The 18,855-nt window shown below is 31.1% G+C and overlaps 1 protein-coding gene and 1 pseudogene across 1 annotated transcript in view; one reads left to right on the top strand and one right to left on the bottom strand.

Moving 5' to 3' along the window:
• LOC108754368 overlaps positions 1-15,601 on the top strand; it is a 34,943-nt pseudogene extending 19,342 nt beyond the window's left edge.
• A 15-nt stretch (positions 15,602-15,616) lies between these two features.
• The window catches only part of LOC108754278 (odorant receptor Or2-like), a 7,985-nt gene continuing 4,746 nt past the window's right edge, over positions 15,617-18,855 (bottom strand). Inside the window, exons 3-5 of the mRNA XM_018496474.1 lie at positions 16,058-16,262; positions 15,783-15,938; positions 15,617-15,681 (exon numbers count right to left, since the gene is read on the bottom strand). Coding sequence (XP_018351976.1) covers positions 15,634-15,681; positions 15,783-15,938; positions 16,058-16,262 — 409 coding nt within the window. The 3' untranslated portion in view covers positions 15,617-15,633. The remainder of the gene's footprint in view (positions 15,682-15,782; positions 15,939-16,057; positions 16,263-18,855) is intronic.

Here is an 18,855-nt window from a genome sequence, read left to right as displayed (position 1 = left end):
ATATATATATATATATATATATATCTATGTAATCATCTTATAATATTATACAATATATGTATAAAACTACAAAAATATTTACAAAACATTTTGATAAATATTTTGTAAATATTTTGTGAATACTGTATAAATATTGTATTCTGCCTGGGAAATAATATTAAATAATAATGAATATTAATTCTTTATTTTTTATTAATAAATATTTGTTTGAACTTTATCTCAGTAGCAGTGGATTTATGGATATAGATCTATATAAATTTTTTTTATATTTTTATGCGGAGATCCCGTTTTCAAAATTTGTCCCCATTATTTTAGTTATAATATTTTAGAGTTCACGTACCTTGTACATAAACTCTAAAATATCTTAACATTTCTCATTATACAATTGTTAAAATTTTTTAAATTTAGAAAAGTTTAAGATACTTTTTAGGCAATTTTTATAATTTAAAATAGAAAAAATTGTTTAAATAGTATGAGTTTTTTTCCGCTAAGGCGATTTTTAGTTGAGTAAAAAATTTTAAGTATTATTTTCAGATAATTTTATACAGCACAAAACTGTAACATTTGTTACTGTAATATTGCTGAAATGTTGCTATGTTGCTGTAGTATTGCTAGAATGATTTATGATCTATGGAACAGCAAATAAAGAAGGTTTTGGATTTTCAGGAGGATGGCAAGTAAGAAATGGCGGTAATCACGCAGAGATAACACGTTGTGATTATATAAAACAAACTTTCTGTGAGGATGTTCCGGATTATCCTCAAGAATTTGTAAATCAGATGCTCGCCAAGAATTCCAGCTTATTACATTATGCGTACGAGGATGTTGTTAGTAAATTATAATTACAACATGATATTTCTTCTCGCAGCTAACAGAAAGTTAATCTAGAATTTTCTATTTTATGAATAGATTACTCTGTCACCGCGATTAAATAACGAAGAGGAACCACTTTGCCTGTCTACGGTAAAATCATCTTTAAATTATGATCTCTTCTAAAGGTGAACCTATTCACGATCAGTAATACTGATCAGTAATAATGAATTAGTAATACTCACATTAAAACAGTATGCATTTATATTTTTAGTATTTTTACGATCTTACACGATCAGTATTATTGACAATATATTTTACTTTAATTTTACGTATAATACATTTTTTATTACAAATAGACAAAACATGCTCGCGCTATTTATTTAATTTCAGTTGCTTTCCATTTACACGTAAGTGAAACTGAGTCTGAAGTGAGCTGAGTATTTCATATTCAGAGTAATGATGTAGTTACCATATTTCCCATACAGAAAGATTGCCAAATGATTGCAGATATATCTCATTGCAATGTTGTAATATTGAAAATAGATTGCGTAACGTATTTGCAATATTGTTCCAATGTCACAGCATCATAAAAATATCCGCCATCAGCAAGATTGCGCTGTAATATCATAGCAATGTTGCAGAGCGCAATGTAATTGCAATTATTATTAAAAATAATTTTTTTATTATTACTGAATGTAATTTGAAATACAATTTGTGTGATATAAATAAAAAATACAGAAAAACAACTAATTAATATATATATTATATTATAATTATAATTATACTTTATACTTAATTACAAATTTTATATGCAGATATACAATCTCAGAAAGGTTTCCGAGCACGCATTTTAAAACGCAAATAGGGCTTTAAATCTGTGTTTTAATCTTTTGTCTACGATATTTTGTTAGGAAATTACATAAAATAGAAAAATGATATCTTTGTAACATTTTTATCTTATTTTAAGACATAAATATCGCAAAAATATTATTTTTCAATTTTTTGTATAATTTAGGAACAAAATATTGTAGACAAAAGATTCAAATGCAGATTTAAAGCCTTATTTTTAAGCTTTAAAATGCGTAGTTGAAAATCTCTCCGAGATTTTTTGTCGTCGAGATATTTAACTTTTCGTAAAATCTGATAAAATTGTAAGTGCCTCACTGCGCCTTACACTTTTGGCTAAGATTGTAGATCTATTTTGATATTATTATATCTCTGTAGATCTCTGTAGATTTTTTACCAGATTACATTTGTATGTTCTTTGATATTATTATATCTCTGTAAATTTAATATTTATTACAGTTTTATTGTATAAAGTTAAATATCCATATATATCAATATACGAGGGTGGTCCCAGAAGTACTCGACCTAACAAAGAAAACACAAAAAATTTGGGAAAAAATATCTTTATTTCTCAACATAGTCTCCTTTTAGCTCGATACACTTTTCCCAGCGATGTTCAATAGCTTCGATGGCCTGTTTATAGTAAGAACCGTTGAACTCCTCAAAATAGCCATTAACCGCAGACTCCACCTCTTCATTGTTGGTAAATCTTCTACCACCGAGCCATTTTTTCAAGTTTGGAAAGAGAAAATAATCCGAGGGGGCTAAATCTGGCGAATAGGGTGCGTGGGGAAGCAATTCGAACTTTTGTTCGATTTGCTTTTGTTCGATTGTGAGCAGGCGCGGCACCCACCTTGCGCACAGCTTTCTCATCTCCAAATTTTCAGCCAATATACGATGTACAGCACTTTTTGAAATGTTTACCATGTCTGCTAGCTCGCGCACTTTCAATCGACGGTCACCCAATACCATTTTGTGGATTTTCTTCACCATTTCTGGAATGGCCACCTCACTTGGTCGACCACTGCGATGTTCGTCTTCGCAGCTCGTACGGCCTCGTTTAAACTCTGCCACCCAATATTTTACTGTTGTAAACGAAGGAGCAGACTCCTCCAGAGTAGAATCCAGCTCGGCTTTGATATTGGTTGGGCTAAGACCTTTCAAATGAAAGTATTGTATCACATAACGATGACCAATTTTTTCCATCTTTGTAAATTTACCGAGATCGTCTACTATTGATGGCTGCCAAACAAATACTGAACAACGTAGCGTCTTCAAACTTCATAGTTAAGCTTTAGAAAGTTGGTGCTTTCCCCTACAGTGATTTTTTGTATACAACAACCACCATTTGTACTTGTCGGGTACTTCTGGGACCACTCTCGTATTCTCGTAGATCTACAATAAGCTTTCTATATATTCAATATAACATTTTATTTACATCGCAGATTATCTATTTAGATCTTAATAGGTATAACATCAATCATGCGAGGCCAAGCTAGATTTCTGAAAATCTGATTATATCTAAAAACTAAATCTCATCAGATACAATTTGATCTAATTTGATCTAATTTGATCTACATATATATAATGAAATCTTCTTCATTTTTTCCCGTGTACCCATCATGAGATAGATAGCATAGTGTGCTTTTTTTATAGTGGTTTTCCCAGTAGACCTATTCTACTCTCATTTTTTTATGAACGAATTATTTCAAATACCATCCTTCCTCCATGGAATACTTTGGCACATGTCATTTAAAAAATGTGTTTATAAGAATATATTATTATTATCACATAAAAATATATTTGCGCGAGTAATATTTAAAAAATGCTTACTAAAATATTGAAAAAATTGACAATATACAACATCTTTTTCCTCAATATGTCATTAATTTAACTAAAATAATGTAGTTAAATAATTTAACTCCAGAAGATGTTTTAATTTGACTCTAATTTAATTTATTAGTTACATACGTTAATATGAACGTTGTTTATATTGAAATTAACTACAGAAATAAATTGATTAAAATTTTGATACACATGGAAGTAAAAAGATAATAAAATGTTATTTAACTCAAAGAACAGGATGGTCACTGCTCTTTTGACATCTAACAGTGATGAGTTATGGTATTATTCGCTATATATTTCCTGTAATGTAATAAATAAATAAGCATAGTTTTGTTATAAAAGGCAATGAATATATTTATTATAAATTTTAAAACTACTTGTAAATCTCGTTATTAATACTAACATAATTATTATAATACATGACGAAATGTTCGGTTTCAAAGCGCTGTTGCCCGTATGAAGATCCAGACTAATGAGTCTAGTAGTGTGGGACAAAACGTCGCGGCCGACCAAAAGCTTCGAGTCAAGCCTCCTTAGTGGACATGAATATCATTTCCATACGGACATCCACATTACAATACAATAAGCGTCGCTCCTTAGCATTAGTCATTTCGTCAACGACATTTGTATTGTGTAAACATGAAATATTCTTTAATCTCTCTTACAGTTTGTGATCGAGTACTCGATATTCAAAATGTTTTAACCAGTGACAGTGTGTGCAATAAACATTGCATTAAACAGAGTGTCGAAATTACATATTACCGCAACCACATTGATGGTTTCTTCGCGGATGGATTGAACTACAATTAGATTTGTGTTAGACTAGTATATTTGTGTAAAGCGAGATATACTAATATTGATGACTAATCTTGAATGCCGAGAACAGAAAAAATGACGTCTAACCGCGATGTTACGAAGGCACGTCAATAAGTTTTTAGAAAAAACATAGTAAAACATTTTTTTTGATCGATTCATTTTTATCTTTCAATATAGTCTCCTTTTAGCTCGATACACATGATCCAATGGTTCTCCAACTTTTTCAAGCCGTCCGAATAATATGATTTGTCCACCCTTTCAAAATAAGCCTCTGTTTCAGCGATGAGCTGCTCTCTGGTAGTGAATCTCTTTCCTCTGAACTATTTCTTCAGGTTTGGAAACAGGAAATAGTCGCAGAGGATTAAATCTGGCGAAAAGGCTGGATAGGGAAGCAATTCGTAGCGGAATTCGTTGAATTTGGCCATCGGTGCCGGGCACGTGTGAACCCGTGCATTGTCTTGATGGAAGAGCACTTTCTTCTTCGCCAAATGGGGACGTTTTTTCTTTAAAATGTTGTTGAAACGGTCCAATAAGGCTGCGTAGTAATCGCCATTTGCTTCGACGGAAAGTAATCGATATGAACTATACCGCGTGCATCCCAAAAAACTGTGGCCATTATCTTTCCGGCCGACTTCACGGTCTTCGCCTTCTTCGGAGCTGGTTCACCCAGTAAAGTCCATTGTTTTAACTGTTCCTTCGTCTCGGGTGTGAAGTAATGGATCCATGTTTCGTCCACAGTAATGAATCGACGCAGAAATTCATCTAGATTACGTTGAAATATTTCCAAATATTGTTTTAAAATTGTCACACGGTCGCGCTTATGGTCCACGTGAGCAAACGCGGCATCCATCTTGCCGATAGCTTTTTCATACCCAATTGTTCGTGCAAAATTGAAATCACTATACTATGTGATATGTCTGTGGCCTCAACAAGCTCGCGCACTTTCACTCGTCGATCAATCAAAACAATATCGTGGACTTTATCGATGATTTTTGGCGTAACAGCCTCAATTGGACATCTCGAACGAGGTGCATCACATGTGGATGTACGATCACGTTTAAATTCATTCACCCAGTTGTATACAGTCGCAAACGTTGGTGCAAAAGTGCTATGAATATTATCCAACTCGGCTTTGATTTCTTTTGGTGTTAAACCTTTCATATGTAGATGTTTAATTGCTGCACAAAACTCGTTTTTTTCCATTTTCCAAAAAATACAAAGGTTGTTCGCTTTAATCGTTTACAGAAATGAAACCACGCGATGAATTCCGCTCAAAATTTAACAGTAATCAGCTGAAAGATGCTACTTGTCAAAAAGTAATGTGACGACACTGGCGAGTGCCCTCAGATTTTCTAGAAACTTATTGACTTGCCCTCGTAATTTGTCTTTTTTCCAATATTATTCTTTTGAGAAGACGAAAATGAGAAGGAGATTGTATAGTTTTCAATTTTACAATATTTTGGTAAACATTTTTTAAATATTTTTTGCGTAAATATATTTTTATGTCATAATAATAATATATCCTTTTTAGACATATTTTTAAAATAACATATCCCAAAATAAGAAGAAAGGACGGCATTTGGAATTAGCTGTATTTGTCAATAATATTTTTTTTTTAAACATAATTATTTTTCAAAATTTTCGAAAAAAATTGTTAAATAATTATTCTAAAAAAATATCATTGGCGTGAATAAATAGAGGTAACTTTATTGTAAAACTTTTGTACTTAAGATATAAAACATTTTTTTATATCTTAAATAGTTTTCGAGATATAGCGAAGAAAGCTGAAAATCGCTTTACACATGAGGTTCTTCAAACTCTACGTTGACAATAACTTTCAGAACTTTAAAAAAAAATGATTATTTTGAAAAATATTTATGATAGAAGTAATTTCATTATAAAACTACTTGTAAGTAGATTTCTGTCACAAGAAAATGATAAAATATTATTTCCACACTACCTATTATGAAGATATATAACATGATGCGCTTTTTTTTATAATAATTTCCTCACGTAAGGAATGATTTGATCACTTCAAACCGTTTTTCTGCCTCAATTGGTATTTTATAAATTCGTCTCTTTATGTGAGTTACGAGTTCACAAAGTTTCATTAAAATCAGAATTTGTCACCTCGCGAGATTTCCTTGTAAGCATACCAGAACCTTACATTCTCCCATTTTCCTATTTGCACATGCTAGACGATAGACAATTTTTTTGCTTTATAAGTACTTTTTATATTATGCTTTTTAATTATTTTTTTCGCCAATTGGGATTGACCGCATAAGCGCAAATAGTGTTAACCAATTTAAAGTGTTCAAAAATCGGCTCGTATTATTGAAAGAATAGTGCTCCTTTTGACAATTTTTACATGTCACCGATTGTGAATTGCACTCAGCTTCTGTATGATTTTCTCCACACTTTGTATACGTTAATTTCCCTTTACAAACTCTACCGTTATGTCCTCAGCTTGAACAAATCTGAAATTTTCTCACATTATTTATAAAGGGCAAAACTTTAGTTTTGACCTTCCATATGTATATCACCTCCGGGAGATACCTGGAATTCAATACAATTTTTATAAACCTTGAATCTTCAAGTTTTTGGGTTATTTTTGACATAAATTTAATATTATAATATATTAACATAAATATCTCTGAATGTTTATCAGTTCATAAGTATTATGTTCCCATGTAATATCTTTCATAATATCATCAATTGACAGTCTTTGGTCAACATCCCTAATAATCTCTGAACGATATAGTTTATAATTAGAAATATATATGATTCAATTTTTAGGGAATTTGTGTTAGTTAAAAAAATATTTGCTTCTTGATATATTTTAAAAATTATACCTATATCGTTAGAATTTGTTTTGTTTATTTTTAGTACGTCCCCAAACTTCTTGCCCTTCAATTTAGAAAATATCAATTTACCGATAGTCATAGGGTAAAGATTGCTTATGTGAATGATAATTGATATGTTGAATTTCTCCTATCTCATCCTCCACTGATTCGATTATTATTAGAAATGGGACGACAGATCTTTTGTTATATCAATTATTTAATTGAGAGTCTAGATACTCCCTTCTACTAACCAAAGTCCTTTTATCCTCACCCTCTTTTTCTGAAGGTGAGATTGGCGGATTTATATTAATTCAATTTTATTGAATATATGTATATTAAGACAGTAGTTCAACATCTTAATACTGTGACCGCGAAGGCGCTGTGTTCAATGAGTGTAGTATTTATACGTTCGGTCATGTTTCAATCATATGTTTATATATTAATAAGATTTACGTAGATTCTATGTTCATAATATCATTCAAATCTGGATCCGATATTTAAATACAAGGTCTCTCAGGTTTATTTGTTTTCGATTTCTTAGATAAAGGAGATACAGGAGAAGTGGAACTCTTATTTTTATACAAAATATAAATAGTAAAGAGCATACAGCCACAACAATAGATGTAAAAATGAGTCATATATTTAAAAAATTTCACAAAAAATGAATAAGTAGATGTTTCGGTCAAGATTTGACCATCATCAGTACATAAAAGATGACAATTAATAAAATATTACACACAAGAAAATTCGCAGTAGTCGGACGATGTTACAATAAAATAAAATTATTGAAAAGAATAGTAGTCGGAAGATGTTATAATTAAATAAGATTATTGAAAAGAATACATAAAATTACAAGCGCAAAGTTCGCAAAATTAAAACAAGGTGAAATAGTGTTTTTCTCTTCGCTTGTTGAACAGCTTGAAAATAAGTCAAGATAAATGAGAGAAATTTTAATATTATGATATATACAAAGCTCTGTTACAACATGTGAAATCAAATTTGCTTGTAAGAAATTTGAATTTTACAGACGTTCTTCTGAGGTAAGGAATAGTAAAAAATTTTTTTACCTAGCCTACGAATTCTGGAAGATATTTAAACTTTTTTTCGAATCATCCTGTAGAACATAAAAAGGGAGTTGTTATTGGGCTTTCGGACAGAATTTTATTTCTTTCTCATCCAAAATTCTATGAAAATAATATAAATTCTCTAATTAAAACTCGACAACAGAATGGATATCCTGCAAAATTTTTTCACAACAATTAATAACAGAATAAAAACCTTATCTTTGAAGAAAAATTTTGAAATGATTGGAGAACATGTTATTGTTTCTAACTCGGATTCCTTAAACTTTAATAAGAAAAAATTTTTTACTATTCCTTACCTCAGAAGAACGTCTGTAAAATTCAAATTTCTTACAAGCAAATTTGATTTCAATATAACTTATAAACCAATGAATAGTATGAGCACTTTCATAAAAACTGGTAAAGACAGAATTAAAAAAGAAGACCTTTCGAATATTGTCTACAAAGTAAATTGTCAAGATTGCAATTATTCTTATGTTGGTCAAAAAGAAAGTTAAAGACACGACTCAAGGAACATATTAAAGATTTTAATAAACCAACTATCTCCTTATCTGTGTTATCTCTTATCATAAATTAGAAAGTGATCATACGATTGATTGGAAAAATCCTTGTATTCTGAATGCTGAATTCTTATTATAAAAGGATGGTTTCCGAGATGATACATATAAAAAAACAAGAAAACGGCCTTAATAAGCAAAGTGATACAGAACGGTTTCCCGAAATTTATCTCCCTCTTATTGATAATTAGTTCCTCTTCCTACTCATAGTGTTTCCCCCCCAATTCGCATTTCCTCTCCTTTCTTCACATGATATATATATTTGGTTCTTGGTGATCTGTATTAGCGAGCGCACTAACAATCGATATACAATGTACGTCTTATACATCTGCGTACTACTTAACTCTGTATATTCTGATGGTCATATTTGTACGGACACGCTTGTTTAAATTATTTACACTTGTTTTTTGAACTTTTTCAAGAAATATAAATACATTTGACTCAATTTGTTCAATCGTATGTGAATAATGTCAAGTTCTACATCAAGACTCACCCGAACTGTGATTATGCAAACATTTCCGTTAACTATTATTGTACTGCGTTTTTTTTTTTGATATGTTAATATCTGAAGAGGGCTCAATTCGGTAGCCAAAACTTGGAACTTTTAATTTTAATTTTGTTTTATGTAATTTTACCTCGTGTTAATTGGAATATATTCTTCGTTTAATTTTAAAGAATTGTGTCGACTCTTACTTTGCCCTTGATTTATTGTTATTTATTTTGTACAATGAGAGTTCTTCAATTTTGTTAAATATAATGTATATAGTCTTCCGTTTCGTAAGAGCCTTCATAATTGTCGGAATTAAATAGTACACTATCACATAAGTTTGTTACTTGTTCTGTTATCTTATTTGTGAGTTTTGTGCCATTAGATACGTGGTAAGTCTTGTTCATCACAATCTTAAATTAATTTCCATGAATTGTTATGAATTTGGAAGTGCTTGATACTGGTATAATTTAAAAAAATTTTTAAATAAATTCTTTTTTGTTTCTTTAATAGAACTGGGAAATTCCGTATTTTTACACGAATTTTGCACTTCGCTCTTTGAGATAGCGGGAATTGTAACAGAGCTTTGTGTATCATAATATTAAAATTTCTCTCATTTATCTTGACTTATTTTCAAGCTGTTCAACAAGCGAAGAGAAAAACACTATTTCACCTTGTTTTAATTTTGCGAACTTTGCGCTTGTAATTTTATGTATTCTTTTCAATAATCTTATTTAATTATAACATCTTCCGACTACTATTCTTTTCAATAATTTTATTTTATTGTAACATCGTCCGACTACTGCGAATTTTCTTGTGTGTAATATTTTATTAATTGTCATCTTTTATGTACTGATGATGGTCAAATCTTGACCGAAACATCTACTTATTCATTTTTTGTGAAATTTTTTAAATATATGACTCATTTTTACATCTATTGTTGTGGCTGTATGCTCTTTACTATTTATATTTTGTATAAAAATAAGAGTTCCACTTCTCCTGTATCTCCTTTATCTAAGAAATCGAAAACAAATAAACCTGAGAGACCTTGTATTTAAATATCGGATCCAGATTTGAATGATATTATGAACATAGAATCTACGTAAATCTTATTAATATATAAACATATGATTGAAACATGACCGAACGTATAAATACTACACTCATTGAACACAGCGCCTTCGCGGTCACAGTATTAAGATGTTGAACTACTGTCTTAATATACATATATTCAATAAAATTGAATTAATATAAATCCGCCAATCTCACCTTCAGAAAAAGAGGGTGAGGATAAAAGGACTTTGGTTAGTAGAAGGGAGTATCTAGACTCTCAATTAAATAATTGATATAACAAAAGATCTGTCGTCCCATTTCTAATAATAATCGAATCAGTGGAGGATGAGATAGGAGAAATTCAACATATCAATTATCATTCACATAAGCAATCTTTACCCTATGACTATCGGTAAATTGATATTTTCTAAATTGAAGGGCAAGAAGTTTGGGGACGTACTAAAAATAAACAAAACAAATTCTAACGATATAGGTATAATTTTTAAAATATATCAAGAAGCAAATATTTTTTTAACTAACACAAATTCCCTAAAAATTGAATCATATATATTTCTAATTATAAACTATATCGTTCAGAGATTATTAGGGATGTTGACCAAAGACTGTCAATTGATGATATTATGAAAGATATTACATGGGAACATAATACTTATGAACTGATAAACATTCAGAGATATTTATGTTAATATATTATAATATTAAATTTATGTCAAAAATAACCCAAAAACTTGAAGATTCAAGGTTTATAAAAATTGTATTGAATTCCAGGTATCTCCCGGAGGTGATATACATATGGAAGGTCAAAACTAAAGTTTTGCCCTTTATAAATAATGTGAGAAAATTTCAGATTTGTTCAAGCTGAGGACATAACGGTAGAGTTTGTAAAGGGAAATTAACGTATACAAAGTGTGGAGAAAATCATACAGAAGCTGAGTGCAATTCACAATCGGTGACATGTAAAAATTGTCAAAAGGAGCACTATTCTTTCAATAATACGAGCCGATTTTTGAACACTTTAAATTGGTTAACACTATTTGCGCTTATGCGGTCAATCCCAATTGGCGAAAAAAATAATTAAAAAGCATAATATAAAAAGTACTTATAAAGCAAAAAAATTGTCTATCGTCTAGCATGTGCAAATAGGAAAATGGGAGAAAGTAAGGTTCTGGTTCTCTTTTTCTTTTAAACAGTACATATTAACTTATAAAAGTGAATAATATCTCGAGAATTTATATTTTAATAAAGAAATTATAAGAAGATAAAAAAATGAATATTTACCTTATATCACAAGAATTAATATATGGGACTTCTCTTTTGAAAGAGATGTTCGTCAATAATAGATATTAATGAAACCGTCACAAAATACATAAACTCTTCAAGAACGTAATCACTACTGTATATTATACACAAAGGTAATTTGAACAACTCATATATAATATTTACTGAATAATATTTACTTTTTAAAAATAAGGTTTTTTTAAAAAATATTTTCTCTGTACGAATTTTTGCTCTCACTGTATGTAGTAATATCTTACATTTCATATTGAATTTACATAAGACTCTCATATTTAATATATTGAAAAGAAATAGATATCTGTCTTTGCAAACATAAATTCTGTTCAAAAAAAGAATTGACTCTGCATATGTTTTGAGTTCAAGATACGATACTTTGGTACCACACATTTAAAGCTATGTGATTATCAGAAAAAAATTACATTCTTGACTTTCCCCTGCTCGAATCAAATCGTAATGATTTCTTCTATATATCTTGATCATATAGTTTTTTTCTAAATACAACTATACATAGTCTTGAATCATATAAACTATAACCAAAGATCTTAGATTTAAAGAAAGGAAAAAAAATTTTAAGCATTAAAATAACATCAGTCTGTTACCCAAAAAACTCACCGGATCTTATTCATCGACTTTCTTTTCTAGTTCAGATTGATATCCCACAAGACTTCCTTTCCGTGGTTCAGTTTAATATACAGTAGCCCGCAGTACACTGATAGTTTTTTTTTTTTTAGGCAACCTTGATCTTGTTTTCCTCGTTCAGCATATACGGATTTCATTTGATAACACAAGCCCTTAAAAAAAATATCCTGTGTTGGGGTAGAGACCTAGCTATTCTTATGTATTTTGAGTTGCTGAATACGAATCTGACATAAAAATAGGACTATCCAAGGCAAATTTAAAGCGAAAAAATCGGTCAAAAATAAGAAAAATGAGTCATTTTTTCACTCTAGATTGAAAATTTACTCTGGATGGTTCTATTCAGCGACTCAAAATACATAAGAATAGCTAGGTCTCCACCCCAGCACAAGGTACATTTTTTTGTGGGTTTCAGTGTAACTATTAACACCATCCAACTATAGCGTTTTTAATGATTTGTTCCGTCCAGCTGTTACATAAACCGACCTATAAAACTCAAGGCGTTGAGATGTGCTCTCTTAGATAGCTCAGAACAGAATCTATCTTAGATTCTTTTTCTGTAGAAAGAAAAACATAAAATATGTTAAACAAGGAAAGATTTAGTACTAACTTCACGATACGAAACAGATCGGTATTCATAGTCGATCCTTACATTTAAGACTGTCTTAAGTACAATCTTAAAATGTCATAAATCAATCCTAGGACTGTATTAGAATCTTAGGACATTATTTAAAATAGTTTTAAAATAAGAATAGACTATGAATACCGCCATGTTTCGCGTTTCATAATTGGTAGCCCTTGCACCCTATTGACGACGCGGAGCAAAAATAGGCGTGGTTAGACCAAACTGCACACATGTAATCTTTCCACTATGGAACAATGACATTTTTCATTTTCTCTTTAATGGAAAAAGGTGGTGGGATGCATCTGCAAATCACTTTCTTCTGTTGGAGAGAAAGAACAAAGAACGCCATTGTTTCCTCTTTCTTACATGTACTAGTCGATAAAATCTTTTGTTGATACTCGTTATGCTTGGTTTATCTTATCTGTACTATGTCTATGACAGTAGCATATGACTTTTTAATTTTTTAGGACTACCGCAGACAAAATTTTTGCAAGAGCTATCGCAGATAAAATTTCATAACAGTAAGCATAGCCGCATAAACGTATTCATGAAAAAAATTGTCCAATCACATTTCTCCTATAAAGACGCACGTAAAATGTGATTGGATAATTTTCTTTATGCGTTTAGGCGGCTATGTAAGTTTGTATGGATATACTCTAAGGGCTACCACACACAAAATGAAATAAAGTGCATAAGCATAGCATAAGATCGCTGGACTAATGATAATCCGACAAAAAGACGCCATATTGATTTGCATAAGATGTTCATTGGTCCAATGTGCTATGCTTATGCAGCTTATGTAATTTTGTGTGTGATGGCTCTAATCATAAGACGTGAACTTAAGCCGATGAGCGAGTCAGAATATTACTTTAGATCTACGCAATCCAGCGGAAATAGAAATAACAGTAAATCCATAAAGCAAATTTCAACCGGTTGAAAGAATCCCGAATAAAATCGTAGGATTTTGGATGATGAAATAAGCTAAAGCTTTAGTATGTTATAGTTCTTGGCTTATAGATCAAAAGTGTCCATAAGAGGAGTACCCCATTTGAGCACCGTCCCAATTGACCACGTTGCGATTGACCATGTTGCAATTGGTTACATTGCAAATGGCTACGTTGCAATTGACCACGTGTTGCAAATAACCACATTGCGATTGTGATCACAAGTTGCAAATGATCATGTTGCGATTGACCACGAATTGCAGCGTGAAAACGCTAGCTACAGTTGAGCGGCTATCCCCATTTTGTGGTACGTTTCTTTTATAAAAAAAGCCGTCGACGCCAGCCTCTAAAGTCCCGCTACTTTTTTATGGAGCAACAAATCGCTAGCCGCTGGATCAAAATAATCGTTAATATAAAATTGTTTTTTTTATACATTTAATTCCTGTTTGAAAACTGATAATTAAGAATGAGTTTCAAAGTGTATTTAAACTGCTCAAATAGTATTTTGTCAGCAATATTGTGAAATAGATTGCTGTCGGTAATAGTCAAAAAGATTAGTTTCGTCCGATTCTATGGAAATATGTCTACGAAATACGTCTGCGTCATCTGCTAACTATTTTTCGCTATAGTTGAGCTTTTCCGAACTTCAAGCGGTTAAACGACGGCTTGTAGAGGATCATGCAGAGTGGGGAAAGCCGCTAGCGTTTTGACGCTGTGTGAAATTACACTTTTACGGATAAGTTTACTGCTATTTCTATGTCCGTCAGATTACGTAGATCTAAAGCAATATCCTAATTGGATCATCGGCTTAAACTTTACGTTTTATTAATAACCATAAGACGTAAACTTAAGCCGATCATGAGTCAATCAGGATACTGCTTTAAATCTACATAATTTAACAGAAACAGAAATGGCAGTAAATTTATTTGTAAGACAAATTTTAACCGGTTGAAATTTGCTTTATGGATAAGATTACTACTATTACAATGATGTATTAATATTATGTTAGTTTTCATTTTGTTAGTTTTGTGTTTGTTGGCATTGAGTGATACTATATATGTAAATAATGTTAAGTTTAAAAAACATTTATAAACATTAATAAAAACCACTTAAAATTACAGGAGCGATTAATTCGTCCAAAAACGGCTATAAATATGAAAAATCAGTGGATGTACATTGTTCAGGCAGACGAAAATTTTTTTCAAAGTATACGCATCGAAATTTGTAAGTAAGTATAGAAAAAAAGACGCTTTAAATATTAAAATGTCACAGTCCTTTAATATTTATATGTAATATGAATAAAAAAATTACAGGATACATATAGTATATATAGATCATAAGACGAGAGTAAAATAGAATGTTACGAGAAATATTCGTAATGTATATTATTTTCAGAGAACAAGATGGTAAGTGCAGAATGATCGACGATTTTGCTGAAGGATACGTCACGATGTGCAAACAGAAGTATATTTATCGCGAGCTATTAGCCATTTCTGAGGATGGCGAGATTGTTCGCGATTATATCCGACTTCCTGCGAGCTGCTGTTGCCATGTTCAGTTCCAAGCATTGAAGAAAAAGCGAGAATAAGATCGTTTTCATAAGATATCTTCAGCCTTTACTTACACGAAAAATGTATAAGAATATATTTAAGAAAATATTTAAGCATATTTAAATGTTTGTAAGCGGTATTATTTGCATGGAAATAAATAGTTGGCCACCAGATTTCTTCGACATGCGTACTCGAAAAAAATGATAGCTTTTATTCGTACTAAGATCCTTGCAGGACGTTGTACGCTGAATAAGATATTTTGATGATCTGAAAAATGAAAATTAAAAAATGTAATAATCAAGATATAATTATTTTATACTTAATTAAAAACATTTTTAATGCAAATATTATTACAATATCCTGTTCACCTTCATAAATGAATCGTTGGACAAAGTAATCATGTATCCACTAGTTATCTTAATTGGTCTCTTAGATCGCGTAATTATTAATAAAAGAATCTTCATTAAATCAACAGGAAGCATCGGCCATTCCATCTCATAAATAGCATTTCCGATTTCAGTGCTCTACGTATTTAAAGAATAAACTGATTAAAAAGAAAGTTTACTAAATCGGCTTCAAATAAATTAATTATTCTTTGAAGAAAATAAGATTTTAAAAGTTAAAACATTTTTTAACGACCAACCTTCAATGTTACTTCGTTACCGAACCAGCAGTACAAATAAATCTGCATAAGCATACAACCAAGATACGACGAGCTCCATGCAAATTCAAGGCTCAGCAAATTCTTCGTCAACATTTTGTAGATGCTAAGACAGAGCACTGTCGAGCTTATGGTGAATTGTACGGAAATCATTAGCGTGAACACTGCATTAATGCGTTCAGCAAATCTATACCATTATGATTATTTCCTTTATATATATATTTTTTATATATATATTTATATATACATACATATGCATGTGTTTATATATATATATATATACATACGCAGAGGGTGTAATTAATAAGATAACAAATTTCGGGACCATATAGTCTTTACACTAAGCATGAAGAAAAGTTGATATGTAAGACAGATTCTATAACTAGACTGCTGACTCAATGATAGAAAAAGATAAACCTGATTTCGAGCTGTTATTGTTTCAATTCACATATGAGTAAGTATGCGTCCTGTTTGTGAGTATTGCCTGAATTTGTGTGAAAACACTAACATTATCTGTGTGATTTATACATGTGAGAGTGAACGCAAAATATGGCACTGTCCAGTGCTGTCATCAAACATGGAGGCAAAATAGGCAGTCTATTTATAGAAGTCTGTAATATGTATATACATAGGTTCGCAAATCTACTGTTACTGAAATATATAGCTCACAATCAATTGCATGATCTCCACGATTCCCCGATCTAAATCCTTTAAATTTTTATCAGTACAGATATAATAAAATTCTTAGTTTATGAAGTTCCAATCGCTAATAAAAATATGCTACGCCAACGCATCTTTAATGCTTATGACACCATTCGCAATTGCTCCGGGATCTTTGAAAAAGTGCGACAGTTCATGATCCGACATATCCAAGCGTATATTGAACCAAATGAGAGATACATTTGGAACATTTGTTGTTTAAAATTGAAAATAACTAATGCTAAATAATGATATATATATATATTATTTTTTTATTTTCCTCTACTAATAAACATTTTAGATGTATATCAATTACATTGAATCGAACATATGTTCATGTGAATTCTTTTTCATATATTGACGTGGGGAACTCGATCCCGAGTGCTTGTTACCTTTTAGTTACACGCTATATATCCCTATATATATGCAGGGTGATTCGAAACAACTTAGGTATCCCTAAAAAAACACATTCCTGTCCCAATTCTAAAATAATTTTTTCTTTACGAAAATTTTGTCTGAAGTTTAGTTTTCAAATTACAAGAAGAAATAGTTAGCGTATCACGGGTCGCGAGGAGATGGGCAGAAGCGACGCTCACGATTACGCGCCAGACGCATAAAAACCGAACGCATTCACATGTTTAGAAAAACATGTTCCTTCTTACTTTTCCTCTCTACCACATTATCTCTTTATCTTTCACATACTTTAAATAGTGGCGCTCATGATTAGAAGCGGGAACTAACGCGTAGAGACACGACATTGATCGGGGACGCATTTGCACGCTTATAAAAACATGTTCGTTCTCACATTTCCTTTCTATCTATCTCTTTATACATTATCCCTTTGTCTTTCACGTATTTTAAATACGCCAATTTCGTTAAAATTATAAATTAGAATGATGAAATTGAAATGAATATTGAATTCTTTGAGTTTTGGATAGTTTTTTAATTACACTGATAAAATATTGTTAGAGAAATGTTGTTAAAGAACGAAATTAGACAATAATTACGTTCGATAAGCATTATAAAACTATTATTGACATACAAATCATATAATTATTTTAGTATGTCGAATTCTAAGAGCGTTTCTTACAATTTGATGTACTGAAATACTTATTAGACTTAACCCTAACAGCACAAGACGTCCTCAGGATCATCCTGAATATGTCCCAGAATATCCTGAATATTCTAAGGACATTTATACCTCTACTGGATGTCCTGAGGTCATCCTTATTATTTTCAGCACACTCTCAGGACGTCCTTGGGATAGCTAGGTCGCTTGTGAGACAATCTCAGAAGATCGTTTGAATATCCTTCGGATAAAGTATGCTGTGTAGGAATTATTGTAGTGTATTCTGATTGCAGGTAATTAGAAATAATTTGTACATACATATATTTAATTTATATCTAAAAAATGATTTCTTTAATATTCGTACTTTGTGCTTTAATTACGGTTAATCTTATTGTCTATTAATAATTTTAATTTTTTATTTAATTTGTATTGTATACGAGTTTCTTTAACGGGTAAAATTTCATATATTGTACAATTCAATATTCTTTTTTTCTGTCTAACTGTTTCGCATATCATATACTTAATATAACATTCGTCATTTTTGAAATTCACACATAAATTGTTGAAAGTTTAAAATGCAATATCCAATTTTCGTATAATACATATTATTGAAATCTATTAGGCGTATAAATAAGTTTCCGCCGTTTGACAAACAATGGCACTATCAATATGTTATAGTTAAAATTGTCAGCTGTAAAACGTCATATCGTAAGGTTGGACATCTGGCAAGAATATAACCTTGAAATATTACCGATTTTGCATCACCATCTTATATCTTTTTTCATGCGAAAATGTCGAGTTTTGAGCCGAATAAGCATCATTTGCGGGAGCTTTTACTTCTTTAATTTGAAGAAATCTGCAGCTGAGGCGCATCGATTGCTTGTAGAAGCATATGGTGATGCTGCCTTAAGTGAGAGAAGTTGCCGTGAGTGGTTTCAAAAGTTTAAGAACGGTGAATTTCACGTCGAAGACAAAGAACGTAGCGGAAGGCCGAAAGTATACGAAGACGCGG

Source organism: Trachymyrmex septentrionalis, unplaced genomic scaffold (genome assembly GCF_001594115.1).
Source record: "Trachymyrmex septentrionalis isolate Tsep2-gDNA-1 unplaced genomic scaffold, Tsep1.0 scaffold79, whole genome shotgun sequence".
In the NCBI taxonomy this organism is placed as follows: Eukaryota; Metazoa; Arthropoda; class Insecta; order Hymenoptera; family Formicidae; genus Trachymyrmex; species Trachymyrmex septentrionalis.
This window is presented reverse-complemented; position numbering and strand designations above follow the sequence as displayed.